This window comes from Rhinocladiella mackenziei (assembly GCF_000835555.1).
Source record: "Rhinocladiella mackenziei CBS 650.93 unplaced genomic scaffold supercont1.6, whole genome shotgun sequence".
NCBI lineage: Eukaryota > Fungi > Ascomycota > Eurotiomycetes > Chaetothyriales > Herpotrichiellaceae > Rhinocladiella > Rhinocladiella mackenziei.
Genome location: NW_013550599.1, coordinates 1497219 through 1523061, shown reverse-complemented (window position 1 = coordinate 1523061; position 25843 = coordinate 1497219). Strand labels below are relative to the sequence as shown.

Genomic DNA, 25843 nt, shown 5'->3' with positions numbered 1-25843 from the left:
TCTAGTCATTCTATTTCTCCTTCTTCTCACCACCCTCCACCGCTTCAGTCATCGTAGCCTTCTCCTTTTTCTTCTGCAGCCCCAACTCAACCTCTCCCCTCAGCATCTTGATTAGACTCATAGCCCGGTCTTGACCAGCTGCCGTTCCCTTTCCGAGATCATACACGACGTTCACCAACGCCAGCCCCGCCACAAACAGCCATACATCTCCTCCTCGAATGGGTCTCCACCATCCGTGTTTGACTCCAACCTTCCACAACGAATCCACACTTGTCCTGGCCGCGTACAGCGAATTCATATGTCCCGCTGGTGTGCGATCGAACAATTGAAACAAGCCTCCAAGAAGTCCGCCCAAGACGAATCGGAACTTTGGAAGGAAGTATCGAGGGAAAATAGCTTGGAAGAAACAAATACTTCCCCAAGCTGCCCCAATCGATCCTGAAATGGCCATGGTCGATCTCAAAATGGATTCCGACAACCGATTGAGCGAGGCCAGTGGTGAATCCACCCATTTCTTCATTCGCAACAGCGAAAAAGCCCCATAGTACATGGTGTAGAACTTTGCCAGTTGTGGGAAAGAGATGAGGTTGTGTCGCAAGTACGCCATGAAGCATGACGGGTCGGAAGGATGGATCAACGCGCACGATAAATGCTGAGTTGCCGGATGCGCTCGAGAAGTGATTTGTGAAACAACTGGATTGATGCCTCGTGGTAGGGTCTTCGGATCGTTTGGCCGCAGAATTGGTGAGACAAACGGTGGCCATCTCAATCTCGCCATTTGCGCCAGGGCATCGACAATGTCGTATGCATGAGGCCACGATACCTTCGGTGAAAGGTCCGCTGGCCTGCGTTGAATATATTCTGGCGTATAGCCCAAAATAAATGATCCATACGCTTCCGGAAAGCAATCACGGTCGAACACGAACGCATGAAGCAGTTGACCCTGCGAGAGGGCGAATAATACCCAACTGCCGAGCCACGCAGGCTTCTGTTTTGTCAACGCGGTATGCTTAATGGCGGCATAGCCAATTTCCAAAGCCCGGCAAGCCACATAAATGGCAATGGTCACTCTTAATTGATCCGACGGACAGATTCCCAAAGCAAAGCCCGATACACTGGCTCCAATGGCCGGGGCAATTCGAGATGTAAGCGCCGCATAAATCTTCGGATACCGCTGCTTGATGCTCCGCACCTTTTCATGGAGCAGCTGCTGTCTTATCCTGGCAAAGAGTCGAAAGAGGACTGAATGCAAGAACAAAAGCGATGACAGAGAGAAGGCCATTCTCGCCTTTGACGCCACCAGTTGGTTTCTCGGAGTGGCGGATGGAGATCTGCGTGATGCCAGACGAGACAGAATCAAGTCCATGGTTTTGAGCGAGCCAAAGGTGAGCACAAACACTCGGGACGCAGAGCGAAATGCCGCGGCATTGTGATCGCCGCATTGGTTGGTTGGTGGTGGGCGGTTGTCTGGGAATTCGTTCTTGCCCACGACATCCTGTTTTGATGATGCTTTGGATAGATATCTTCGTAGCAGTTCGTGTTCACGCTCATTTAGCACATAGCGCACGGGGAGCTGGTCCATTGCCATGGCTTCTGGGGCCCCTCGACGGTTGGGCTCGTGGTTAAGCCTGGGTTTTCCAGTCCCAGGCAACCAAGTTCTGCCGCTGCAAGCCTTCAAAATCTACTTGAAGCTGTTAGAAGATATTGGTTGACGTAGACGGCAGAATGGGTCTATGAATTGATTCGACAAACTTATGAAGCGAAGTTGAAAGAGACGTCGAATGCCTCGGCTGCGGCGGACAATCGCCAGCCAATGATGGAGACATTCTGATTCTGGGGAGTTGCTCCGCCGTTCCTAAACGCGTCATCACATCTGAACTCCGCACCCTTCTTTCTATCCCGGTTTCTCAATTCGGTGGGTACGGCTCTCGACAATCCTCTAGCCTTCGAAAATGCGTCTCTTCCACTCTCCGATAACGTCCCTATTCATCCTCCTGTCCATCCCCAATCCGATCCTGAGCGCAAAGTCCTCCGCAACCTCCTTCTGCAAATGTATCTGCTTCAACAACAGCACCATCATCGCCCTGAACCCACCGCCGTCCTCATCGCAGTCTCCCTCCCTTCACAACCTCGACATCCGCTCGCCAGACACAGATCCTGACTCATTCGACTCATATCCTGAACCTGACTCTGGACCTGTGACCCGAAGAGAACCCGCCGATTCGACGCGACCACACCATAAACCTACCTGCGCAGACTGCACACGCGCATTTTGTCTCGACTATAATCTCCCAATATGCAAGAATGCAAGAGATGAGGATGTCTTCACGACTTGCTTCCGTAAGCCTGCTTATCCTCTTTCTTGGGCCCCTTACCGTTTCCAATTCTCCATTGTCCAATCCGTTTGCACTTTTACGTTGAAGCCCCCTATACTAACAGACCCTTCTCTTCTAGAGCGCGACTCGCTGAAAGACGAAGCCGTCGTCGTTATCTTCGTCTTCGCGACTGCAGGTCTTCTCGCCTGGGCCCTGGTGAAACCCTGGATCGATCGACTGCGCGAACGAAGTACCTTCATACCTCTGCCGCAACATGAGAGCCCTCGCCCGAGCAACAATAACATCACAAATAAACCACAGCGCCGAACCGGACCTGGCTTAGATACAGGCACAGGGAGTGGCATTGGTGGTGGAAGAGGAGAGAGGCACTTCCCTACCGACATGCACGCTGAGCAAGGTACAGCTGATATCGTATCAGGGATCGGTTCTGGGTCCGGGTCGGCGTCTCGTCCTTTGAGCTAAACTTGTATCTCTAATATCAAAACTGAATGAAAAGGCATCCTCCGACTATGAATGATGTCTCCGGATGTGTTAAATCCCTCCCAAATCCGAAATCTATGAACTGAATTGAATGGTGATCACATTCAATTCAATTCAGGGTATGCACCGATTGCTCAATTAACCCACTCCTCGCCGTAAGTACATACGTACCTAGTAGATTGATTTTTTAAGGGGAACAGGGCTCAAGCTCATTGATCATATTATCCAGCTCAGTGCTCGCTCACAGTCGCTCTTTGGGACTCCTCTCTTCAGTTTTGTCCCGCTCTGCCATCCAACTCAGCATTCTAAAACGTGAACGCTCACTTTTGTGTGTGTTGTGAATTCGAATTTTTCAATCCACGGCCCTAAGCCGTCCACCACCACCGGTTCCAGCCCAAGCTCCAACAAGTTTCTTCGGAAAGCAAAACATGGTTTCGACCATCCTCCATACAAATCACTTCCATCCAGTCCATCCAGCCATTATTCCACTGACGTTTTTGGGCTTTTGGTGAATCCGGGACCATACCTGAGCCATGCCATGCAACGTGTCTAAATCATACAATAGGAAAAGGTCGAGCTCGCTCGCAGAATCGCTCATTTCGCAAAACCCCAAGAACCGTTTTGTTTCATTTCATCCCGTGTGTGCGTGCCATGCTATTCGTGAAAATCAAGCCGATGGATTTCTCACTTGGAAGACAGCAAGAATCCAACACGTTCTCTCGAAAGGACATGGTCGTTCAATAATTCTTTCAATCCGACTGGCTCCCACATTGCTGAATTTGCCATTCGATCTCGGTTCGAAACAGATCGAGCCCCCCAAACTTTCTGACGACGTGTCTCGCGTTCTCTAACAACATCGGCCATGAGAGTTGACGATTTGAGGTTTTGATGCGCATTCAGGAGATTGTTGAAGAGGTTGAGGCTCTCGAAATCAGCATTGAGGAGAATGTTGGAGGCGACGGTGTCTTTGAAAGTCGAAGCTGTGGGCAAGATCTCAGATTGCGGAGATGATGGAGACATGTCAGCAGATGACGGCATAGACCCAAACACCATAGCGGCCAATGCCGGATTGTGCTTTGGGCGGCCTTCATCGACGTGCGGAAGTCGAGGACTCAAGAGATTAGATTCTGAGATGGTGTCAAGTTTGAAGCCGCCGACATCAATGTTCTTCGCGAGAAATTGAAGGACCATCTTGATCATTGAGCTGCTGGCGACAGGGTAATCGGATCCAGTCATATTCCTTCCGACAGAAGAGATGGGAGACGTTGCCAGGTCCATCGCATTCTTGTATGTGATCTCGAGAATGTCCCAATCAAGGTAGCGGGACAAGAGTCTCTCTGCGCAACCTGCAATCTGCTCAACGCCGAGTTCAATTCCGGAGACCCAATAAGACATGATGTAGTCGAAGTTCTGGAGTCTAGTAGCTTGGACATCCGCAGCTGGATGTGGCTGTGCAAAGAAGTCTTGTGCCAACACCGTATCCGAGTAAAGAAATCGTAATGCAGCTTCGAAAGCATGAGGGATAACTGGACGTGGGGGATACAGAGTGAGAGTGTTGGCTGACTGATTGGGGCTATTTTGGCGAGTCGTCAACATCTGTAGCCGCGGGCTCCGAGAAATGACGACATAATGAGCAAACGTGTAGAATTGGGGTCCGTTTGGCGGATTGACAAAAATAACCCAATCCCAACCTTGTTTCGACGTAGAAAGATAAAGGAGGTGCTCATTGAGCGGAGACAGCGTGTTGAAGGGTCGCGGGATTGGTGCTGGCAAAGTCGTTGGCTTCGAAGCCCCTGCTGGCACAGGTTGATGGAAACCATTCAGAGATTGCGCGGGAACTGCTCTGGTGGAGTCGGGTGCGCATGCAAGAGGATCTCCATGATGATGCTGCTCCTGTTGCTGATTGAATCCATCGTTCTCTGTGGGCTTGGACTGTGATATTCCATTTGCAACACCTTGTTCTCCTGCATTTTCAGTCCGTACAGCCAAAGTTGGTCGGCCAGGTGCTTGCTCTTGCTGCTCTTGTCCGACTACGACATTTGACTCTTCGAAGGACTCTGGATATTGACCATTTGCAGAAGTGACAGCTTCTTCACCGTCTTTGAGGTCATTGTTTCTTACCTCACTCTTGGATGGTTCAGTGACACGGTAATTTTGTTCCTTGGCAGGGATAGTTTCTTTCTCGCTATTTGAATTGTCGGCAGAAAACTCGGCCGGGAGCTCTTGAGGAGTAGGTGTGGATGAGACTGAAGGAGTGACGGGATGTGAGTCTATGATGCGTGCGTCAATTGGATCGCCAAGAGATATGCAAGAACAACTGACCGGTTGGTGATGGAACCTCTTTATCTGCGGGTGACCCATATTGAGAGGCGTCTGAAGGTGATGGATCAGAAGGAGAATATGTCTTGGTCTCAACCTTTTCGCCATTGGTGGCATTTGGTATTGCTGGGTTTGGGTCCGGCTCTTGAGCCTTGGCGGGCTGTTCGACAACAGTGCTCTTCTTTGGCTTTGATCCAGGGATCAGTGGCAAGGCTGGCTGTACCATTCGACTGTACGCCTTCTTGGTCGGTCGATTACTGGTAAAATTTGGTGCCATGGTGACGGAAAATTCGAAAGCGCGCAGGACAGCCACCGACTCCGGACCATGGAGAGAAGGATGGACGGGAGGGAAGAGGAACGAGAGATGACAATAGAGAAAAGAGAGGTGTCGAGACAGCGACAGCTGCTCTACCCAACGATTTACACCACAGAAAGTACAAAGATGGTTTGACTTGAATTCACTCGTGGGGCAGGAAAGTTTAGCGGCGACCGATTTTCCCACTCGGGGTTCGTCGTTCTAGTTTCTCCGCACTGAGAGCTTGCCAAGCGAGATCACGTGAGCATCGGATAAACTAGAGCGTTGAGGTGGTACTGACTCGGAGTATCTATATTCCGGAGAAAGTCCGGTGGTTACCCCCATCAGCAGCGAGGGATGCTCTCCTGCGACGTCAAGGCTGGTCAAGATCCTCGGAGGCGTTGTACGCTTCGTACACGCTGCGAAGCCAATATAGACTGACGGTCCCTGGGACCCCTTCGAAAAGGACAAGTCCTCCGTAAAATCACATTCCCATCTATACATTGGCACAAAGCCTGGGAGTACACAATTTGGTAAAAGAACCCGTTTCAATTATTAGGAGGCCAGGCATTGGCAATGGTGAGAGAAAGAGAGATAACTCATGTGGGGTCAGGACAATATTTGGAAGAAAAACATCAGGACTACATGATTGTGAACTGAGCGGAGGAGAACAAAACAAATTACAAGGTCAATGATCATGCTCGAGGTCAACAAACAAGCATAGACAACGTCAATCAAAATTGGTGGGAGTCTTGATCAAGCATAGAAGTACCTTGTGTCAATCTCATGCCCAGAACCACTCTACGGTGGGTGGACATGTCACCGAAATGAACGACTTTGGGAGATGGGCACACGACAGTCTGACAGAAGGGTTCGCAGGGTTCGTCTTCATCTCAGAGCTTCCAGCGGGAGACGCAAAAAATTTGACATGAGCATTGACCAAACTGAGTTCCAAGCTTCTATTGCATGGTTCATGTATGACGCCATATTAGCAGAGCAGGTTTGTCACAGCCAATTTGCGTCGATGGTGAGGGATACAGCAGATCGAGATCTTTGTGTCAGAATATGAGGCAATAAAATCAGTAAGTGGAGAAGGTTTTGGAGTAAGACATTCGTCAAGATCAATGTCGCAATGCTGAATGCAGATATGGAGTTCCTTCAAGACATGATGAATCCAATTAAAATAGAGGATTGATAAAAGAGCGGGTGAGGGACGGCGTGATCATTGGACAGGTCTGAGATCCCCAGGTTCTGGATCGCTTAGGTTCCCATGTGGCATGGGAAGTTAGGAACAGACTTTTCCTCGGTCAGCCCTAACAGATGCAGCAAGCATTGCCCGATGACGGAGATGCTGAACGTGCGAGTTAGCCGCGTGTCAGTAGTTTTAGCCGGTCATCGGGATTGATGAGGTTGGAAGATCAAAAAGGGACTTGATTCCCTGGACAGCTGAAGTGGAGATTTGGGGCTGATGATGATGCTAACTTTGATGTTCAATCTGATGGTAGATTACACCGCGTCAGGCCCGAAGCCCTAGAAGAAGATCGAGACACGCTAAAAGCACAGCGGTGGAAGATGGTGCTGGATGGAGATCAAGGCGCGGCTCGAACACAAAAAAAGGAAATGGATTGTTTACATCTTTACGTCAGTAATCAGCTCGGGGGGAGATTTGTACAGAAGAGGGTACAAAATGGAAATTGTTCAAAGAGAAAGGTTTGACCAGCTTGGGGTATCTTTTCGGCCTTCCAATCAAGTTCGTCGGCAGGTTCCCAAAATAAATCCTCGAAACGGCAATATCCAGCGGCCTGTCAAATCACCGTATCGCTGATTACCGAGGGAACGATGGAAGGGAAGACAATTTCCAGCGTCAGGGGCCGCCAAAGGGCCATCAGCAGCCGAAGAATCAAACTTCAGCACAGTGATTGGGTTTCAGGGGCAGCCTTAGGGCTTTTCCGAGTGCCGGCCTCGGTATGAAACATCGGAGGCAGAGATTTTTGGGTGAGATCCAATCGGAACTTACCTAGTCACGTTTCTGAAGCAGGCCTATCCCTGCGCACCAAGTCGTCAAACTTTAGAGAGCCGGCAGCATTGAGCAGGGAGCAACGAGTCCCACTGAGACAGAAAGTATTCGAGAAATGAACAAGGAAGAGAAGGAGAAGAAAAATAGCCCGTCCATCATCAAATGTTAATTGCCAATTCCGATATACCGTCGGGCTGCTGTTGTTGCCCGTGGTGATGGTGATATTGATGCTGATCATGATGGTGATGTTGTGGCTCGTTGCCACCAATAGCCACCAAAGTAAGGCCATGACTAGCTGCAAGCCGCCGGCACTTCGCTCTTTGGCTCCCAGTACCCGCGTCTGCTGGAAACCTTTAGTCTGCCGAATTGGGCTGCATCACACACACTTGCGACACGCTATTCCTTCCACAAAGCCTTGCTTTCGTCTCCTTTCTTATCGACATATCTGGCCATCTGCGTTTTTCCCTGTCGCTCCCATTCCAGCCACATCTTTTGTTCTTTTCCTGTTCTCCCATGCTGCGACTCAAAAGATTCATCCATGCTGGAAAATGCTCGATTGGTCCTCTATCCTCGAAGTCTCTCCTATTTCTCCTGACGAGAATAGTCCTCCGTAACCTCCCAGCCTCCTCCATTTTCCATACTCGGTTCTCGTCCTCCGTGTGACCATCCGAAGTTTTGATCGAGCATTGATTATCAATATCACTTTTAGTCCGTCTGGCTAGCAGATATCTGACATCTGTCAACATCAGCCTTTTTCCGCTCCCGCACTCCGTAGAAATACCATTTACGGAGCATCCCCAACCCTTGTAGCCCACGTCCGCTGCTCTCCCGCGACACGCACTGTTTTGATTAGCCTCATTAGAACAACTTTGCAATCCTCAAACGGCCGTCACGGTGGATCCGACGACCCCCGGCACGAGTATCCATACCTCTACTGGGGGCCAGCAGAGTCTATCCATACCCAAGTCAACGATCCATTCTCCTGGCCGGTCCTAATCCTGGGACGCTTTTTGTTCTTTCCCGTCCGCACGCGTTTGTCCACGGTCCAGGGTCGCCAAACTCTGTCATACTCAACCCGCTAAACTTCACCGTCCACTGTATCACCCACACCTTCAAGCCTTTCTACGCTCCCTACTGTACTTTCATTCAGAGAGGACCAAGATCCTCTTTGAATTTTTTTTCGCTCGTTCATTCTGTCTGCCGGTCCAGCTATCCATTCTTTCCTGGTCAAACACGGTCGAACCGCCTCGACAACCATCCAGGGTGGAAACATCACTCGACAAGGGCTGTCAGTCGTTTCACAAAGCCTTTTTTGTCGGAATAACGCCTTCTCCCTTCTGACCTGCAGCCCAACCGGCAACTTCGAAGACCCTCAATCCTTGTTCTTCTGGGCGGTGGAAACTAAGGATCCGAAGATTTTGCTCATACTGATCCGACTGCGACGCGCTCCTTTCAATCATTTCAATCCATTGAACTGCTGAACGCATTGTCAGTTCCTTTCTCGATCCGATATTCTGTCACTCTTTTTCATTTCGACACCGACACTCGTTTTTAGTCTCATTACCCTACAATTCGCTAGTCAGCCTCAGCGCCGAAAACGTCTCAGATACGTCCCACATCAGCCGATACCGATATCCCAGTGATCAGTAGGAGGACCGAAAAGTCTAAGAGAAAGGAACCCGACAGTCTCCAACACGCCGTGAATGTTCACCATACCCATATTCATCCTGCGTCGCACTCGTCCCCCTGTCTGTCTTCAACAGGACTGATAGAGCTCCGGTTGACTGGTTCAATCGATAGCCGCCCACTCGTGAATCCGGATCTCTTCACGAGGATGATCTCTCCTTAAAAGCATCATCATCCTCGATGGAATCATAGTCGCACATGCTTTTCATTGCAAAGTCGCTCTTTTCAATCTGTACGGCTCCGTGGAATCCCCCCACGTCCAACTCATTTGGCTGACTGATACTCTAAAAGTCCTATAACACTTTTTTTTTTTATTCATTCTCTCATCTCTTTAAGCTTTCAACATGAACGTCTTCAAGAAGAAAGTCAAGGCTAAAGATGATGCCTATATCATTCCTCCAGCCATTCCACCAGACCCAACACTCCCATCCAAGATGTCCAGGAGTCTGAAGCGCAAGCCGAAAAATGTAGTCGAACCGAAGCCCGAAATCGACCTTTCGACGGCTTTACCAGATACCAACGATTTCAGAACCAGCCTGCTCATGCCTGGTCTCTCTGCACGCTTCAGTATGCTTCGAGAACAAGACGACCCCAACACGAAGGTCGGCAAGGCAAGCGATGACAGTGTACTGTTTCCCAAGAGAGCCTCTCGCCTCAACCTTTTCACCCACAACCCGCTATCGGATATTGCCGAAGTCGAATCGATACAAACATCATTCAGAGTACCATTCGCCGACAACGATCGCTCTTACTCGTTTTCCGAAGGCGGGGGTTATGCAAGCGACGACGCGGGCAGTGTCATGTCGAGATCGAAGCCCACCGAAGGGAACATTCTTTTCGGGGGACGACAGAAAATGTATCGAATTCCAGCTCCGGGCTCTTCCAGGGACTTGACGGAAGGACAGGCTCCACTGACCGCTGGAAAGCACATGTACCAGAACGATGTGGCTTTATCCCCTTACCAACAAATGCGGCTGAAGGCTCGAGAGGAGCAAGAACGTGAAGAATCACAGGAACGACCAACCAGTACCGGGACTGATGAGCATGAGCACAGTGTTGTGAACACGCCATCCACAGGCTTCAGCAAGAGCAGAGGAACAACATCATCTACGGCCTCAGGTCCCTCAAACCGTCGCACTTCAACCGCTGCAACATCTGTTATGTCGGACTCACCCATCCCTAGACAGAGCAATGTCAGTGCTAGCTCCCACAAGATGAATCCTTCCGAATATGGTAGTGAGGAGAACTTGCTGAAACGCAACTTCTCGTCAGAATCTCGGAAGGCGACCTTTCACGGAACCGAACAACAAGGCCAGCCTCCTTTGCCGACGTCTTCAGTGGCCAGTCGTCAACTCCCACAGTCGAGAAGTGTGACTAATTTGGCAGAAAAATACACTCGAGGAGCATCTTCATTCTCCACCAATACGCCTCGAGCGACCAGCCCTCCTCCGACAATGCAAACCCACGCGTTGGCACCTCTGGACTTTGGCCTCAAGAATTCCAGCAGCCATTCTCGCCGGTATCAAACCGCCTCTCCGACCACGGATGAGGAAGACGACAATGTCTACAACCAAAGTCTGGAGCCCAATGATCGCGGCAAAGCCACGGCTATGGGACTTTTTAATCGACCTCGTCAACAATTTGATGAGCAAAAATTTCAAGAGCGGCAACTGCAAATGCACGAAGGCAGAATCTCACCGTCTTCTACCCACGGCCCAGAATACGGTCGAATTACCGAGCAACAACGTGAGCCGGGCAGAGTCGCTCTCCCAAGCATTCCACCCTCGCCCCTCAACAAAGGCTTCTCCCGTGGCCCAGAGTCCAACAATCCTTCAACCGCCAACAGGTCCCGAGCGCAGTCGAATGCCTCCTCCACCAATGCTGCTCAAGTTCAAGTTCAAGTTGAGGCCCTCATCAAGCGTCAGAATGAGGAGTACTCGTCTCTCCGGGCAAAGAAACCCGTTTCGACAGAATCGAATGCCCGATCACGGCAACCGTCGAAAACACTCATGGATCAGCCTGCAGCATCCAGAGGGACTTTTCTCGACACCTTTGACGGCAGTGATGAGGACGAAGCCGAAGGAGACAGTCCGATGCTGGGTAGATATGAGCCAGCACCTCGATTGGCACCTCTAGATATCCATCCCGCGCTTCGTGATGATTCTCAAACTTTTGACTTCGGCGATCATGTTGCTACCAATGTCAAAGTGGCCCGACCTCAATCGAATGCGTCAGCGGATTCCTCTTCTCCTTCTGTGGTGCACGACACTCCGGACACATCTGACTCTCTTCATCGATCTTCTCGAACGAAATCCACCGATTCACCCACCTTAGGGCCTACGACCGGCCTGGGACTAAGCGGCTTGATCCGAACGCATCTTCGACACGACAGTGACAAATCGTCTTTGATACCTCCGTCGCCTAGGAGACATTCTATGCAACAGGGAACTTTCCCCGGATCCTTCCGCGAGCGTGAACCCTCCGTCGCTTCCACCGCTCAGACGATCAACCCACCGGAGAGCACTCATAGTGATCCCTGGGAATTTGACAATCCACACCGCCGGCAGCGAACTCCTCTGGAGCCGGTGTCGAAAGAGCCAATGCCATCAATGTCCTCAAAAGCGCAACAGATACTCGGCCAGGCCATGTCTCACCGAAACCAACATGCCAGTAAGGCTCAGCAAATACTGGGTCATGATGCTCCCAGGCAAAGTGACGAACATCCTGCGGCAAGACCATGGCAGAATGACATGATGCCTAGCCATCATCGCGGAGAAAGTACCGAGACACACAAAGAATTTGGCAATGAGCTTGCTGAGCGCGCCAGACGAATTCAAGAAGGTCTAAAGGGCGTCGCAGAAGCCGAGAAGCGGTCTGAAAGTCCAGGGCCGAGACCGGATCGATCGAATCCAGCTACCCAAGCATTTCATGCACTCCGTCACAAGTCAAGCAAGACGTCTCTCGGACCCAGAGGTAACGAATCACAGCCCAAGGCCATGAAGATGCTCGGAATCGGTGGTGGACCGAAACCAGGGATGGCTGGAAGGTCCCCAAACATGGGAGCCAGAGGAGATTATGAATTCGATCAAGGCCTCGATGAATACGATGGTAGACCCACCCCCCGTCAAAGACCCGCCGAATTTGAACCTCCGAACGGTAGGCGGACACCGGGATTTGCACGACCACCGCCGCATCCGAATAGCTCGCCAGAAGATTTGGAACGTTCTCGTCAACGTTCTGCCACTCCAACTTCGGGGAGAGGACCGAGACGTGATCGTGCAGACTCGGACGCTGGAGATAGGTCAAGGAGCCGCACAGGTCGCTACCGAGATGAGCAACCCTATTCTCCGGCCGAATATGGTCGACAAGGTCCTTCCCAAACACCACCGCACTGGGAGCAACCGCGTCATTATGGTCCGCCTCAAAATCCACCTCCTCACTATGACCCTCCACGTGGTCCTCCGCCAGTCGAAGGGCGAAACTATGAGAGATCGGCTTCGGCAATGTCAAATCGACCTCCAGGTATTACTGCTCCTCGACCGGGACCGGGATATTTTGACAATCGTGCACCTACTCCCACGATGGGAGGCACTCCTCAACTCGCAGGAAGCCCGGTCCCCGGTATCTCTGCACCGAGACCATCCCCGCGACCACCCTTTTCCCACTCTCCCAGGAGTCCTTTCCAACCGCATCCGGGAATGTCGCCCGCCGTTTCTGGTCCGCTTTCTACAGTCCCATCGGCCCTCCCATCTCCTGTGGCGCCTCCTCCTACGCAATCATCTGCGACTGGTCGGTCTACACCGGTCGAAGGTCGATCCACTCCAGCAGCGCATCGCAAAAAGTCTGTCACCAAGGGCATGATTTCAGAACCGACTTTTATTTCCAGCACTTCATCGGTCCCTCTGGTTGGCCTTCCAGGTGGTCCACGTCCAAGTCAAATTGCCAGCCCGCCAGTTCCTGCCATGAACCCACGACGTCGTGGCAATACTATGTTTGAAAGACCAGATGGATATCCTAGCCCTCGTACCACCGGATCTCCGATGTTTTCAATGCCTGAATCTCCCCGTTATCCAGGAATGGCCATGGCTGCAGCTCAACATGCCTATGTCGATCATCAACAGCAGCAAAGGCCTCCTCCCCGTTCACGAAATCGATTGAGGAAGATCAGCAGCGAGGGTGGCAGTATGGCAGCCAGAGCCCGAAACCAGGCAATGACGACTGAGTTCGAACAAGAAAAGCTTCGAAGTCCGGCGATGCCGATATTCCCGAACCGAAGTGCGACATCCTTGAGCATTCACCAAGACGGTGGTATGTTCTAATGTTTTCAAATCTCTATACATATCTCAACCTTTGCCCGTCTCACCGACCCTCGATTTTTCTGGTCACTTGTTCTTTCCCGACCGATTAGCCATACTTTGAATCCCTCCCCTGACACAACACCTTCACCTTGACCTCGATACAGAAGTTCCCCCTTCTGCTTTATTGAATAATTGATGGAATTTGGATCGTATTTGAGACACGGCACTCTTGGGCTTGAATCTTTCTTCAGTTTATCCGATGACGATTTCTTTTTGAAACTTGACCCAACCCGAAATTCTTCTTTCTCCGGCGCGAAAAGCAGTTCCGCAACAAACGGAACATGACATGAGTGGCTATATCTATTTTATTTGCAACGAAATTACTTTTGTCCAAATCCACCGATCAGCGAACGGGAATGGAATGGAATGTTTTGGTGTGCGAGGCGCCGAGGTCTAAACGCAATACCGAAAATTTTGAATGGGATTTGGTTTGATGCAAAAATGAGATGGCATATTGTGCCAGATGTTTGAGTTGCAGATATGAGGGATAGACTTCGAAGGAGACGGGGTGGGGAGTTTGGAATTGAAATACAGCAAGCAATTATGTGTAGTTCTTGTAAGTAAGAAGTGTACTTTAAATATCCAGATAGTTTTGGAACAATTGAAGCCAACATGCTCAAGCAACTTGTACCTTACAAATGATTCATGATTTTACATCTGACTGGGCAATTCAGCCATTCAACCGCATTCTTCATCCTCACTCCCCATATTCACACAGCATTTGACTTAGGCCGGACGCACACTCAGATTCCAGTAGTTGCCCCGGATTTGTGGCTTCATCAGAGTCCGGTGCATGGAACATCACCTTGGATCAAGAGTGTGAGTAATCATAAACATCACAATGGTAACATGACGCCTGGCCTGAGAGCCAGGTACGAAGAATTCTGATTACGTCTCCCCGGCACCAATTTCATCTTGTCAAATGATCAAGAAACCAGTGATCGATGATGGATCTCTGTGATTCGTTTACTGTCTAGAATCATGGCGATCAGAATGTGGTCTATGAAACGATAAGGTAAGCTGGAAAAGACGAACAAGCGCCTTAACAGATGAGAAGAAATCACGCTTCACCGTTGAATTAGTGCACAGCGAAGCTCTCGACTCGAGCCCAGATATGGACGTGGTGCCGTTGCTCTACTTTTCTGGATGCCCGCATACGACTCACCGTGGATTAGGTTGGTTGCATGGCGTTCATTATTTCGTGTTTATGTCACATATATGCAGGCAACACGTATCCATGTACATGGGCAGAGTACCAACGTACGCAGCAGGCAGAGCGGATAAGCTTGCCCAATATTTGGTTGGTCCCGATAGATGGCTGGTAGGATCAGAGTTTGCACCGAATGGGTCGTCTGCGACGTGAGTGAGTCGGGTAGTCAACGGAGAGCGACGAGATGAATGGACCTTTTTTTGGGGGGGGAAGAAAGGCTAGGCAGGAACCTTCCAGGATCTAAATAAGACGGAGTCAATTAATGAACACGGTGTGGGAAAAGATGAGTGGTGGAGAAGGACTACGAGCACTGGAAATATCAAGCACAAGATCCCTCATGTCCATAACTCAAGGTGAAGGAGCTAGCTACTGGTAGGGACAGATCGATCGGTTCGAATTCATTGATTACCAGCACCATGCCAGCTCCATCATCTTCATCAGCAAGCACCCATGGCAGGCCTTAGATCATAAAGCGGTAACCTTTCTGCAGACGTCTAGCAGCCGCGATGTCAATGCCCTCAACCTCCGCTGTCTTGCGCAACTTGGCCAGATCGCGCTCGGTCAGTGGGACATCTTCATTCTCCAATCGCTCCAATCTTTTATTTTGCCTGGTCAATGTAATACGCATGCTCAAGCCCATAATGGCGGCAACGACCTGAAGACCGATACAAATTGCTAGGGCGAGAATGTAGTGCGGCTCATCTTGGGTGCGGTAGGTGAAGGGAGTCCAGATCGAAGCGGAGTTGCCGATTGAGTTGATAAATGCGTACGCCGCGGCGCGTTTGGCAGGAGGCCGTGGAATGGCGCCAGCGATCCAGGCATAGCAGGTGCCATTCATGGCGAAAATGAAGTTCATCAAGAACAGAGAGAAGTAGCTGGGTCCAAAGCTGCTCGTGGTCATGAAAATGATCCACCCGACAATGGTGATCGGGATCGGATACATGAAGAACCAAAAACGATTACCGAGGCGATCTGACACCACGGAGTGGGCCAGCGAGTAGAAGACCATGAAGATATACGGTGGAGCGCACAAGAGGAGGGTGATGACATGGTTATAGTCGAGCGTGGCCGTGAGTGTTGGGAAAAAGTTTTGGAATCCAGCTGCGCCGGTGATACACATATAGGCGATGGCCAGCATGTACGTTTTGGGGTCGGTCATGGCGAGCTTCAGGCCCTTGACTTGAGACATGCCGCCTGCTTCATCGACGTCGGCTTCGGCAGCTTCAATGGCCAGGCGACGGTTGGCCACGTGCTTCATTTCAGGAGAAAGGGATTTCCAGGTGTTGGGGAAGTCGGGAAGGATGACCATAATGATAAGGCCGATGGTGATTGTAATGCATCCCTCGATGATGTAGAGCCATTGCCTGGAAGAGAAATGTATCAGTATCCGTGGGGCGGCATTCGAAAACGTTTGTGGAATCGGTGTCGTCGTCGTCGACGTACCATGCAGAAAGCCCTCGTTTTCCAGCCAAACCGCTGAGAATTCCAGCAGCGATTAGATTTCCAAAGGCACCACTAACCAAAGAACCCGAGTAGAAAATTGACATTCGCAAGTTCAACTCTTTCTTCGTGTACCACTTGGAGAGGTAGAAGAGAACACCTGGGAAGAAAGGGGCTTCCACCAGGCCGAGCATAAATCGGCATGCCACAATACCTCCAAAGCCCTTGACCAGACAAGTCAAAGCAGAGACCAAACCCCAGGCACAGGTGAAGAATCCCAGGTATAGAGAAGGGCGACCAAGGTGATTGAGGAAGAGATTGGATGGGACTTGGGCAAGAATGTAGCTGACAAAGAGGATGGACAGACCTGGATACATGGTTAGTTGAGGTGTCAAAAAGCTAAGCGGTAGCATCAATTTACCGAGCTGGTATTGATCGCCATGTAAACCCAAGTCTTCTTCCAGACCCTGCAATCGAGCAGCGGCGTAGTTGTTTCTAAAAATGGTTCAGTGCTGCGCGAGCTGGTGTTCCCAGATAGAAGCATTCTTACCGGTCAATGTAGTTCATCAGGTAGACAAGCACAATCAAGGGCATGATCATAAGATCGATCTTGCGCACCAGCTTCTTCTCGATAGCACGCTCTTCCTCGGTCAGCTGGCCAAAGTGCATGGCCTCTTCATGAGAGATGGCTGCTTTTTCGCCGAGAACGTCATGGTCGAGGACCACGTTGGCCTCCTTTACATCAGCCATGTTGAATCGATGCCGATGACGCAGAAAAAATTGCCTCGATTAGCTAGAAGAGCGAGAGGGAGATGAGGGGAAATCGTAGAGGAGAGATCATCGCACTTTATAGCTGGGTCTGTTCCAAGTCTTTACAGCAAGTCAACTGTCGACCTGTCGCCCCCCGGATGGAGAAAAATCGTGGGGGATATCCCATCGAACATCGTGCATTATTTAGTACCAAGAGGTCTAGGCTGACGAAGTGGAGCTTGACCGTAACACCACCTCTGGGCAGAATAGCTTAGACGGAAGTACACCGGTCGGGGTGGTCGGGCGTGATGGAGGTCCCTATTGACCTGATCTCGTGTTCGCAGATGCAAGCGAAGCATGGCAGAAGTGCATGGAAGGGAGGTGGCTTGCAAGAGTGGGAGGTTGATTGGTTGGCGGTGAGAGGAGAAAAAAAAGTCCTAGGTTGACAGATCACCGCGGGTGCCAGCTTTTTGTCCCGGCACATCATCTCGTGCGGTTGAGCCAAGACTGTCCATGCGCGTCATACTATTTTGGGTTTAGACCTAATATGTTAATGAGACTAAGCTAAACTTATTCCGACCTCCTTGTCAACCTTAACTCTTTCGCCTCTTTCAAGCCTGTATCCCTCAGGACGCTTTCTATACCGTGTAGCAGAGCCGGTCCTTACGCCGTGCCCGACCGGTATCCGTCTGGGCCAGTGTCGCCCAACCCCCACAATTCCCCCACAATTCCACATTCAACTTCCGTATTGTACTATCTTTTCTCGCCTACACTTACTGTTTGACCGTCCAGAGGCCGCTTCTGCCTTTAGATTTCTTCTTCCTCACAGGTCGACTCTGGAATTCGAGTCGAAGATGCCCCGAGGCTGAAAAGCTACGCGACATTCATGTATGGTACGACGACGGACCTTTTAAATATCAATCCAATCGACGTATAAGGTCGACTAGACGACAGGTCTGCTCCACCACTCGACTTGCGCCCCGTCAAAAACGCATAAAATTTGTGAAATCTACTGAAGAAGCTTATAGATAATCGGCATCCAATTTACCGACGTGTGCAAGAGTGAATGGGGGAAGGGTGGTACTGAGCCTGGAGATCCATCTTGGCTATGAATCCCTGGCCGCAGAGGATCGTGTGCCATGCTCGTCAAGTAGTTCTTGGTACGGAATTTCGCCGATGACTGGAGCATTAAATTATCCGACGCCCAATCTTGTTAGGCTGTTGCGTCGCGATAGGAAGGCAGATATTCCTCATGAGAGGAGATGAAACTTCATATTTACCGTCGGCATCAAAGGCTATGCATCCCCGGAGAGGCATACTCACACCGTTAGCAGAGTCCAAGTTTGAAAAATCGCTTATGAAGCGTGAGGTCGCATTCCGCAGGAGACTCCGGTCGGTACGATAGATGTTTTATCAAATCACAAGGATCCATAGTGGAGAAATGTCAGATGAGTTTTCTTTGGCTTCTAGCCAGGGGGTTGGAAAAGCAAAGGGCCAGCTCCCCGGCGGAAAGCACCAACCGCGGCTCTGTTCGCCAATGTGGAAATGACGAGACCAAGGTCCCCACCAGGGTCAAGTTTGAATGGATGAAAAATCTCACGGGAGCTTGCCACTTTGCCGTACATTCTGGGCGTTCTACTTTACGGGTAAACGGAGAACACGGAATGAGTCCGCGATACGGGGCTTTGAAGCTGTATTATCGGTTTCGAGGTGGCCGTCTTGAGGGGGGCGTTCAAATATTGGGACTGAGTAAATCATACTTGACACACATCTCAACACTTTCCGCGCTTGCTTGAAAGAATCTCCGTGCTTCCAGACCAACCCATATCTTGAGCAAAGAAAAGTCCCCTTCTTTGAAGCGTTTCAATACAGCACCGGGATCGGACGATCCGAGCTGTCGTAGAATTGGCAAAGCGCTCTTGAAAAGATCAAGATCGGGATCCAATGTCCTCCCGATACCTTCCAACAGGAGGATTGAAATGACCACATTCACAAAATCACCTTCCATTCGGACGTGATGCGATCGGACCATGCCGAGAACTTCGGATAGGACATCTCCAATCTTGATATTGCCAAGTGCAAATGTCTGACCTTTGACTGAGAGGACAAGATGCTGCATTTTGAGGGCGAAAACTTCGCCATCAATAACCGCATCTGGCTGGCGACACCTTTCGATCATGAGGTGGCCCGCTTTATAGCCGTCAAATTCTGCGATCGCCCGGAAAAGATCCAGGAAATTCGTCCTGTTTTTGGCGTTGAGCTCCGTGACGAGGCCGGTGTCAATGAAAATCAACTGTGGCCTGTACCCTTCTTTGTCAATCTGAGCAAGAGCCGAAGTCCATTCCCCCTTCCTCCCGATATGTGGGCGCAGTCGCGATAAAACCGCCTCGGACTCATCAATCTCGGAGGCGGAGGATGGCTGCGTCGGATCTTGTCTGGAGAGGTAAGGGAGCCTCACGTCAGGCTGCGTGGGCTTATAAAAATTGACCATGATGTTGCCTGGATGAAGATCGGCATGCACGAAATTGTCTATCAACAGCATGTGCAAAAATGCATCCAATCCTTCGTCTGCAATTTCTTTCTGGAAGACGCCGCCACCGGACTCCAAAAATGCCGCGATCGGAATGCCTTGGGCGAATTCTTCAACCAGGACGTTTCGAGTCGTGAAGTCGGTGTAGGGATACGGAAACCATGCCGTAGTTCGATTTTGAAAGTGTTTGCGGAGGATGGTTAGATTGGCCGCCTCAATTCGGAGATCCAGCTGTAGTCGCATCATTTCTCCAAAGTTGAACACTTCGTTGGGGAGGTCCAGCCATTCCAGCGTAGGTATGACATTGATGACGGAGGCGAACACCGCCATGATCTGGAGATCCCGACGCACATTTCTTTCCACCTGGGGATGAAGAACTTTGATAGCAACGTATGCCGAAGGGACCCTCTGTGGAGTTGATTTGACCAGTGCATCAACATTCCGTCTGATCCGGTCTCTCAGTCGGTGCTTGTCTTGCATCTCGAGGTCGCTCTCTTCGAGCTTGGCGAGGTCTGGTTTCAGCCTGGCCTTGTAGACCTGCGCAATCGCTCCAACGCCGAGGGGTGTTTCCTCAAACTCCACAAAAATCTCCTCGAATGTCCTGCCACCGAAGGCTTCGGAGATGGTCTTCTTGGTATGACGGAGCGAGTGAGCAGGAGCATTAGAATGCAGCCCCGACATCATCCTGCACATTTCGGCTGGGAAGATGTCGGATCGGGACGCAGCCCATTGACCCAGTTTGATAAACGCCGGACCAGCTCTTTCCATGGAATTCACCAAAAATCCATACCACCATATTGTCCCGGCCCGTTCATTATCACGGTCTTTCCTCCGTGGGCCAATGAACACGGCAGGGATGGTTGCAATGACAGGGACAAAAATGACAACAAGATGAAGGAATCGAAAACTCGTAGCGAGGGGTTCGTATATATACTGATCAAGGACATAGATTATTGTTTTGTACAATCGCTGGAGGCCGTGAGCGTCTTCTGGGATTGGGGGGCTGATCTCCTGCCGAGACACCTCCTGCATCTGCATTTCGCCTGTCTGGCCCTCTTCAGTGTGATTCTCACGTAATTCGACGAAGGCGATAGGGGAGAGGGCGGCAACGGCAAGGAGGGTAGGATTGCGCCGTTGACGGGGATCTTTGAGGCTGTATTTTCGGGTCCATCTGGAGAATGACGGTTGACGACGCGGAATGCCGCAGCAGAAATGTACAAAGCCTCTCCGGCCAGTGAAACGGCCGAAGAGGAAAAGGGAGCGCATCCAGCAGTAGGGTTGCCCTCTGCTAGATGAATGAGTGTATTCGATGAATGAATTATGTGAAAAGAAGCAAGTCGCTACGAAGGGGGAGCGTTGCGCGGGCATGAGAAAGGTTGTACAAGTAAATGACGTCGGCCCGGCGAAAACTTGTGCCAGTCCCTCATCCTATACTGTATGTTGCGTGTTGCCTCTCCATACCTGATGTGATGGTAAAATTCGAAACGTACAATTCGGACATATTCATTCATCCTCTAGCCCCGTCAATGGGTATTGGCATCTGGGAGGGTGCTAGTGTCAGCTGAATCCGCCTCCTCCCTTCGGTACTTCTCGTCCGGCCACCTTCATCTTCATGAAAGTACGGAAGGAGTTTCCCATTGCGGACCTATTGACAACAAGTGCGAGATACTGGTCCCAGCGCCCAGCCTATACATGAAGTATTCGAATGTAAGTGGCTCTGAGTATCAATTGCATGCTGCTTTTTGCGATCTCTGGATAATTCGAGGTAATAGTTCCACCGAGAGGGACGCATTTTACCTGTCAGCGTGATATGGCACGAGTCTGCACTTCAGATACTCAGGTATGTACAATAATGGCCCGTGTGAACAAGCCCGCTATTGCCACATGGCGTCTGATTCGATGTTCGAGTCCCTTCGTATCTTGATCATTCCACATTCTCCTGTCTCCTTATTGTCCATTGAATTTGCGGGACTGAGCACCACCGGAAAATCTCCCCCTGCTCCAGGTCCGAGATTTTCTTTCAGAAACCTTGTTCTGATCCCCAGAGTGTTTTGGCTAGAGTGCTCGTTGATGTCCAGGATATCCTTCACAGCTCGTCAACAGACTGGTTGCATCCAATATGCTCCTGATCCCCCACCCAAAATACTGAGAAATAGGACCTGTCTAACAGTGGATGAGAACTTTCGTTCGAACTTCAACTGACAAGGTTGACCCGAAGAAGATACTATACATAAATTGTCCCAAAAATCGACTTGCCACGAGAACACAGCAAACTTACATCAGACTCGAGATCTCGGATTCGGGTATCCGCTATAAATTTCCGGTCTGGTACTAGCCACCTTGCACCGCCGGCTCATCGTTTATCGCCATGCATTCAGGGGGCCGCCCGTCAGCCTTGTCCCCTTGTTTCTTTCAATTCTGGCCATCTCGGACCCCAATATACAGTAAGCAGAATCCTGGTCTGTACATCGTATTGAATTTAAAGAAGCATGTGCCATACCCGTTACTGATCGGAGCCTGGACCAGTAGGTCTCTCTGGTTATCCCTGGACAAGATTGACCCGGCAGACGCCAGCTTCTGGCACGGTTCTGGTCTGAGAGGAAAGAAATTATATCTCCTCTACCATACATCTACTCCTGACCTGTGGGACTTTCCTCCTCCACCGTCTACCCAACTTGATATTCCATCGTCTACATCAGCCTCAAACCCGTGATTCAACTCTTCCAAAACAATGCATTCTACTTCGACACTGTACCTTATTCCTCTTCTCCTCGCCACTCTCCTCCAACCTATTCTAACTCAAGCCCAAGATTCGACTCAATATGGGGAGTGCGTAAGCAGCTGTCTCAGCACCAACCCGATCGCATCAGCTTGCGATGGCACCGAAACCGGTGAAGCACTCGACCAATGCACCTGCGCCAGCTTCTCGCCATCCGGTGACCCGTTGATCTCCTGCGTCCAACAGTGTCCTGAAGACCAGCAGTTGGCGTACGCGGAGAGCCTACCCAGTCTATGCAATCAGGTTTTGTTCCCGAATTTGGATCTCGGCTCGTCGCCGGATCCGACGGCGGTGAATACGGCGGCGCCTGCTTCTACGGGTCTCGGTGAGAGCAGTTCGTCATCCGCTACGACGACGGTGAACGGTGCTGCTGCTACCCATTCAGCCGCTGGCGACAACGGTGCGGTCGCGCTCGGTGCCTCAGCTGGAGGGTTGGGGTATCTGGCTTACGCTCTGGGTGTGGTTGCATTGTGGTAATTTGTCGAGCTTCGAAACTCCTCCCGCACTCCTTTGAAAGGATCTGTTGTGCTGGAAGTTTGTGGTCGCGAAACTGGTAGTCAACAACTGCGAAGCTCGTCGCCACCAGCGAGGAATTATACCAATCGGCTGCGGGAGCTTCCGCCATTACCTTGTTGACAGACTGAATGGGACGAGCACCTGCTTGAGTACAGGAAACTGGTGGTATTTGATAAGAGCGACCTTTTCGGGCGTCAATACATTTTGTCTCGGGATTTCTGAAGACTTCCCAATATCCAGAGTTGTCCAGTTCTGCAACATCATAACAAGTGATTCGTTCTTTGGCGGTGCATTCTTGACCATTCTTAACCCCGGCCCTCCTTCTCTCGAAGGAGTTATATCCCTCACTCTTAGTCCCCCATCCTGGTATGATGACGAGACATATCGTGTGTTTCCGCTCCTGTCCTTCCAGATGCCCATATTCCCCGCTCTTCTGTGGGTATCGGCGACTTCCACTAGCTCACTCAAAGAACCAGCTCTAGACTTTCGAATCGGCTTCGCTAGAACGGAGAGATCGGTTTGAATTGTTGAACACACCAGAGGAAATGGAAGAATAAAAGGTGTACACCGGCTGGAAACTCGAGGAAAATGATGGATGTACGACATCCCAGAAGTTCCTCTTCCTCTTTCATTCAATATCAAAACTCGTCCCACAGCCACAACTACTCGTTGCCCTCGGATTCCCCACGATCTTGAACTGACTTCCGATTAACTCGGTAGTAAAATCCACAGTGCTGCCCTTGAGCAATTCCAATGACGCATGGTCCATTACCACCTCCGCTTTACCGGGGCCGTCGACCTGCTCGTTGTCGATAGCGAACACTGTGTCCTCCTCTTTATTAACTTTCGATGCTTCCTCGAGAGACATGAGATATTGGAAGCCATGACATCCGCCAGAAGTCACCGTGACTCGGAGGTGGGAATCTTGCGACGAAGGGGAGGAAGTCAGTGTGTTCTTTCGAGGAGGGGCGCTTGTTATTTGCTTGAGACGCTGCGTCGGAGAAGATCAGTCGGTCAGTGTAGATGGACATTTGCTACTACATTGTGATCCGCGGAGCATGTGCAGAAACGTACCTTGGCCGCTCGCTCAGAGATCTCAATCGTCATTTCTTTCCCATCTTCATCGACGCGGGGGTTTTGTAAAACCACGGTTGCTTGGTGGATGCTCGACGTTGAGAAGCGCCGAGTGGCATAACCGGTCGAAGTCTGACCGATGCTCAAAGTCGAGGGGGTCTTTGTCGACCGCTCTGCTGGGATGCTTGAGATGGTCCGACAAGCTCGGATGTAGGATCTGGGATCCTGGTGGCGGCTCAGTGGCCGGGCAACGCGAAATGCGAGTCTCAATGGGCTTTGTGACATTTTCTCTATTCGCAATTCGGGAGTATGGGTAGAGAGAGGCACGGGATTGAAAAGGGCGCAGGTTTGCGGAAAAACTTGGCGCAGACCGTCTCCCCTCATCCACCACTCGTGTAGAACCACGAAGATACGGGCTCGTCATCATCCCACAATACTAATTGGGGGACGAGGCTGCTGGAAATTTTTATCGCGGAAAATGGCAGGGATACCCAATGCTGGCCATTCCACCAATGGACTTATCAACTTCTTTTCCAAGGACTATGCTGCCTCCCTTGACGCCACAGACCCATTATCACATTTTCGGGCAGACTTTTATATCCCATCACTGGCAGATCTCAAAAGACCGACGCTTGCAAAATCTCCCGAAGAAGAGCCTTCCCGGCCTTGTACATACTTGTGCGGTAATTCTCTAGGTCTCCAACCCGTCCGAACAGCATCCCTCATCAACTGCTTCTTAACGCAATGGCGAACAAAAGGTGTGACAGGCCATTTCGTCGACCACTCCGATTCCCCTTTGCAACCTTTTCTGCATATAGATGATCATGCGGCAAAGCTGATGGCCCCAATCGTGGGAGCGGTCGAATCCGAAGTCGCTGTCATGGGCTCTTTGACTGCCAACCTGCATTTCCTGATGTCAAGTTTTTATCGGCCGAGCGCAAAGGGCGAAGGTCGCTGGAAGATTCTTCTTGAGGGTAAAGCTTTCCCAAGCGACCATGTAAGCCGTGCTCACTGGTTTCCCGCCCGTACGGGATATGCTGACAATCAACCCAGTATGCCGTTGAATCGCAAATCGTTCATCACGGACTTGATCCGGCAGAAGGGATGATTTTATTGGAACCAGTCGACCCCCAACTCCCCATCATACCCACGGAGCAAATCCTTCGGGCCATCGACAAGCATGCATCCGAGCTCGCCTTAATTCTCCTCCCTGGAATCCAATTTTACACGGGACAGTACTTCGACATAGCCACGATCACGGCTCACGCTCATTCCCGTGGTATTCTGATCGGCTGGGACTGTGCTCACGCAGTTGGAAATGTCGACCTGAAGCTTCATGACTGGGACGTTGACTTTGCCGCTTGGTGTAGTTACAAATATCTCAACTCCGGCCCAGGAGCAATGGCTGGAATATTCGTCAACGAGAGGTTTGGTAAGGTCGACCTGGACAGCTCGACGCAGAAATTCTGGCCACGTCTGTCGGGATGGTGGGGAGATGATAAGTCCAGTAGATTTCAGATGACCAACAGTACGTAGCCTGTGATTATGAGAGTTTCCAACTGACGAGCATAGACTTTGTCCCCAGACCTGGAGCGGCAGGTTACCAGCTCTCAAACCCCAGCGCCCTCGATCTTTCCGCGGTTGTTGCATCGTTACAAGTCTTCAACGAGACAACAATGAAAGAGCTCCGAGAAAAGTCCCTGGAATTAACCAATTACCTGGAGCAGTTGTTGGATGCAATGGCACTGAAGGCGCCTGGAGTTTTGGACATCATCACCCCAAGAGATCCCAAAGAACGAGGGGCGCAGTTAAGTATTCGGTTGGCGCCGGGTCTGCTGGATGGTGTGCTGGAGCATCTTGAACGTGAAGGAGTCATTGTCGACGAGAGAAAACCAGATGTCATCAGAGTGGCGCCAGCACCGTTGTACAACTCCTTCATGGATGTCTTTGAATTTTCCCAAGTGCTGGAGGCGGCCTTAAATAAGGCGTCCGACGCTTCGAAAAGCGGAACTTCGTCCACTCGGGGAGACTCTTCGCCTCGCGTTGGCTAACT

At 50.8% G+C, this 25843-nt stretch overlaps 9 protein-coding genes across 9 annotated transcripts; 4 read left to right on the top strand and 5 right to left on the bottom strand.

Annotated features, from left to right (window-relative positions):
• Nucleotides 1–10: 10 nt before the first annotated feature.
• Z518_08351 (uncharacterized protein) lies at nucleotides 11–1588 on the bottom strand (the record flags this gene model as incomplete). Its single annotated transcript, XM_013414092.1, has 1 exon — nucleotides 11–1588. The coding sequence occupies one exon, from the start codon at nucleotides 1586–1588 to the stop codon at nucleotides 11–13; it is 1578 nt and encodes a 525-aa protein (XP_013269546.1).
• Nucleotides 1589–1952: 364 nt separating this feature from the next.
• Z518_08350 (uncharacterized protein) lies at nucleotides 1953–2798 on the top strand (the record flags this gene model as incomplete). Its single annotated transcript, XM_013414091.1, has 2 exons — nucleotides 1953–2340; nucleotides 2455–2798. 2 exons carry the CDS (start codon nucleotides 1953–1955, stop codon nucleotides 2796–2798), a joined length of 732 nt encoding a protein of 243 aa, XP_013269545.1.
• Nucleotides 2799–3500: 702 nt separating this feature from the next.
• Nucleotides 3501–5412, bottom strand: Z518_08349 (uncharacterized protein; the record flags this gene model as incomplete). The annotated part of the gene is made up of 2 exons (XM_013414090.1): nucleotides 3501–5086; nucleotides 5139–5412. 2 exons carry the CDS (start codon nucleotides 5410–5412, stop codon nucleotides 3501–3503), a joined length of 1860 nt encoding a protein of 619 aa, XP_013269544.1.
• A 4065-nt stretch (nucleotides 5413–9477) lies between these two features.
• On the top strand, nucleotides 9478–13452 carry Z518_08348 (uncharacterized protein; the record flags this gene model as incomplete). The annotated part of the gene is made up of 1 exon (XM_013414089.1): nucleotides 9478–13452. The coding sequence occupies one exon, from the start codon at nucleotides 9478–9480 to the stop codon at nucleotides 13450–13452; it is 3975 nt and encodes a 1324-aa protein (XP_013269543.1).
• A 1709-nt stretch (nucleotides 13453–15161) lies between these two features.
• On the bottom strand, nucleotides 15162–16891 carry Z518_08347 (uncharacterized protein; the record flags this gene model as incomplete). The annotated part of the gene is made up of 4 exons (XM_013414088.1): nucleotides 15162–16065; nucleotides 16145–16508; nucleotides 16563–16636; nucleotides 16692–16891. 4 exons carry the CDS (start codon nucleotides 16889–16891, stop codon nucleotides 15162–15164), a joined length of 1542 nt encoding a protein of 513 aa, XP_013269542.1.
• A 1732-nt stretch (nucleotides 16892–18623) lies between these two features.
• On the bottom strand, nucleotides 18624–20687 carry Z518_08346 (uncharacterized protein; the record flags this gene model as incomplete). Its single annotated transcript, XM_013414087.1, has 1 exon — nucleotides 18624–20687. The coding sequence occupies one exon, from the start codon at nucleotides 20685–20687 to the stop codon at nucleotides 18624–18626; it is 2064 nt and encodes a 687-aa protein (XP_013269541.1).
• Nucleotides 20688–22152: 1465 nt separating this feature from the next.
• Z518_08345 (uncharacterized protein) lies at nucleotides 22153–22677 on the top strand (the record flags this gene model as incomplete). The annotated part of the gene is made up of 1 exon (XM_013414086.1): nucleotides 22153–22677. One exon carries the CDS (start codon nucleotides 22153–22155, stop codon nucleotides 22675–22677), a length of 525 nt encoding a protein of 174 aa, XP_013269540.1.
• A 667-nt stretch (nucleotides 22678–23344) lies between these two features.
• Z518_08344 (uncharacterized protein) lies at nucleotides 23345–24075 on the bottom strand (the record flags this gene model as incomplete). Its single annotated transcript, XM_013414085.1, has 2 exons — nucleotides 23345–23707; nucleotides 23791–24075. The coding sequence occupies 2 exons, from the start codon at nucleotides 24073–24075 to the stop codon at nucleotides 23345–23347; spliced, it is 648 nt and encodes a 215-aa protein (XP_013269539.1).
• A 193-nt stretch (nucleotides 24076–24268) lies between these two features.
• Nucleotides 24269–25841, top strand: Z518_08343 (kynureninase; the record flags this gene model as incomplete). Its single annotated transcript, XM_013414084.1, has 3 exons — nucleotides 24269–24787; nucleotides 24844–25318; nucleotides 25363–25841. 3 exons carry the CDS (start codon nucleotides 24269–24271, stop codon nucleotides 25839–25841), a joined length of 1473 nt encoding a protein of 490 aa, XP_013269538.1.
• Between the last annotated feature and the right edge of the window lie 2 nt (nucleotides 25842–25843).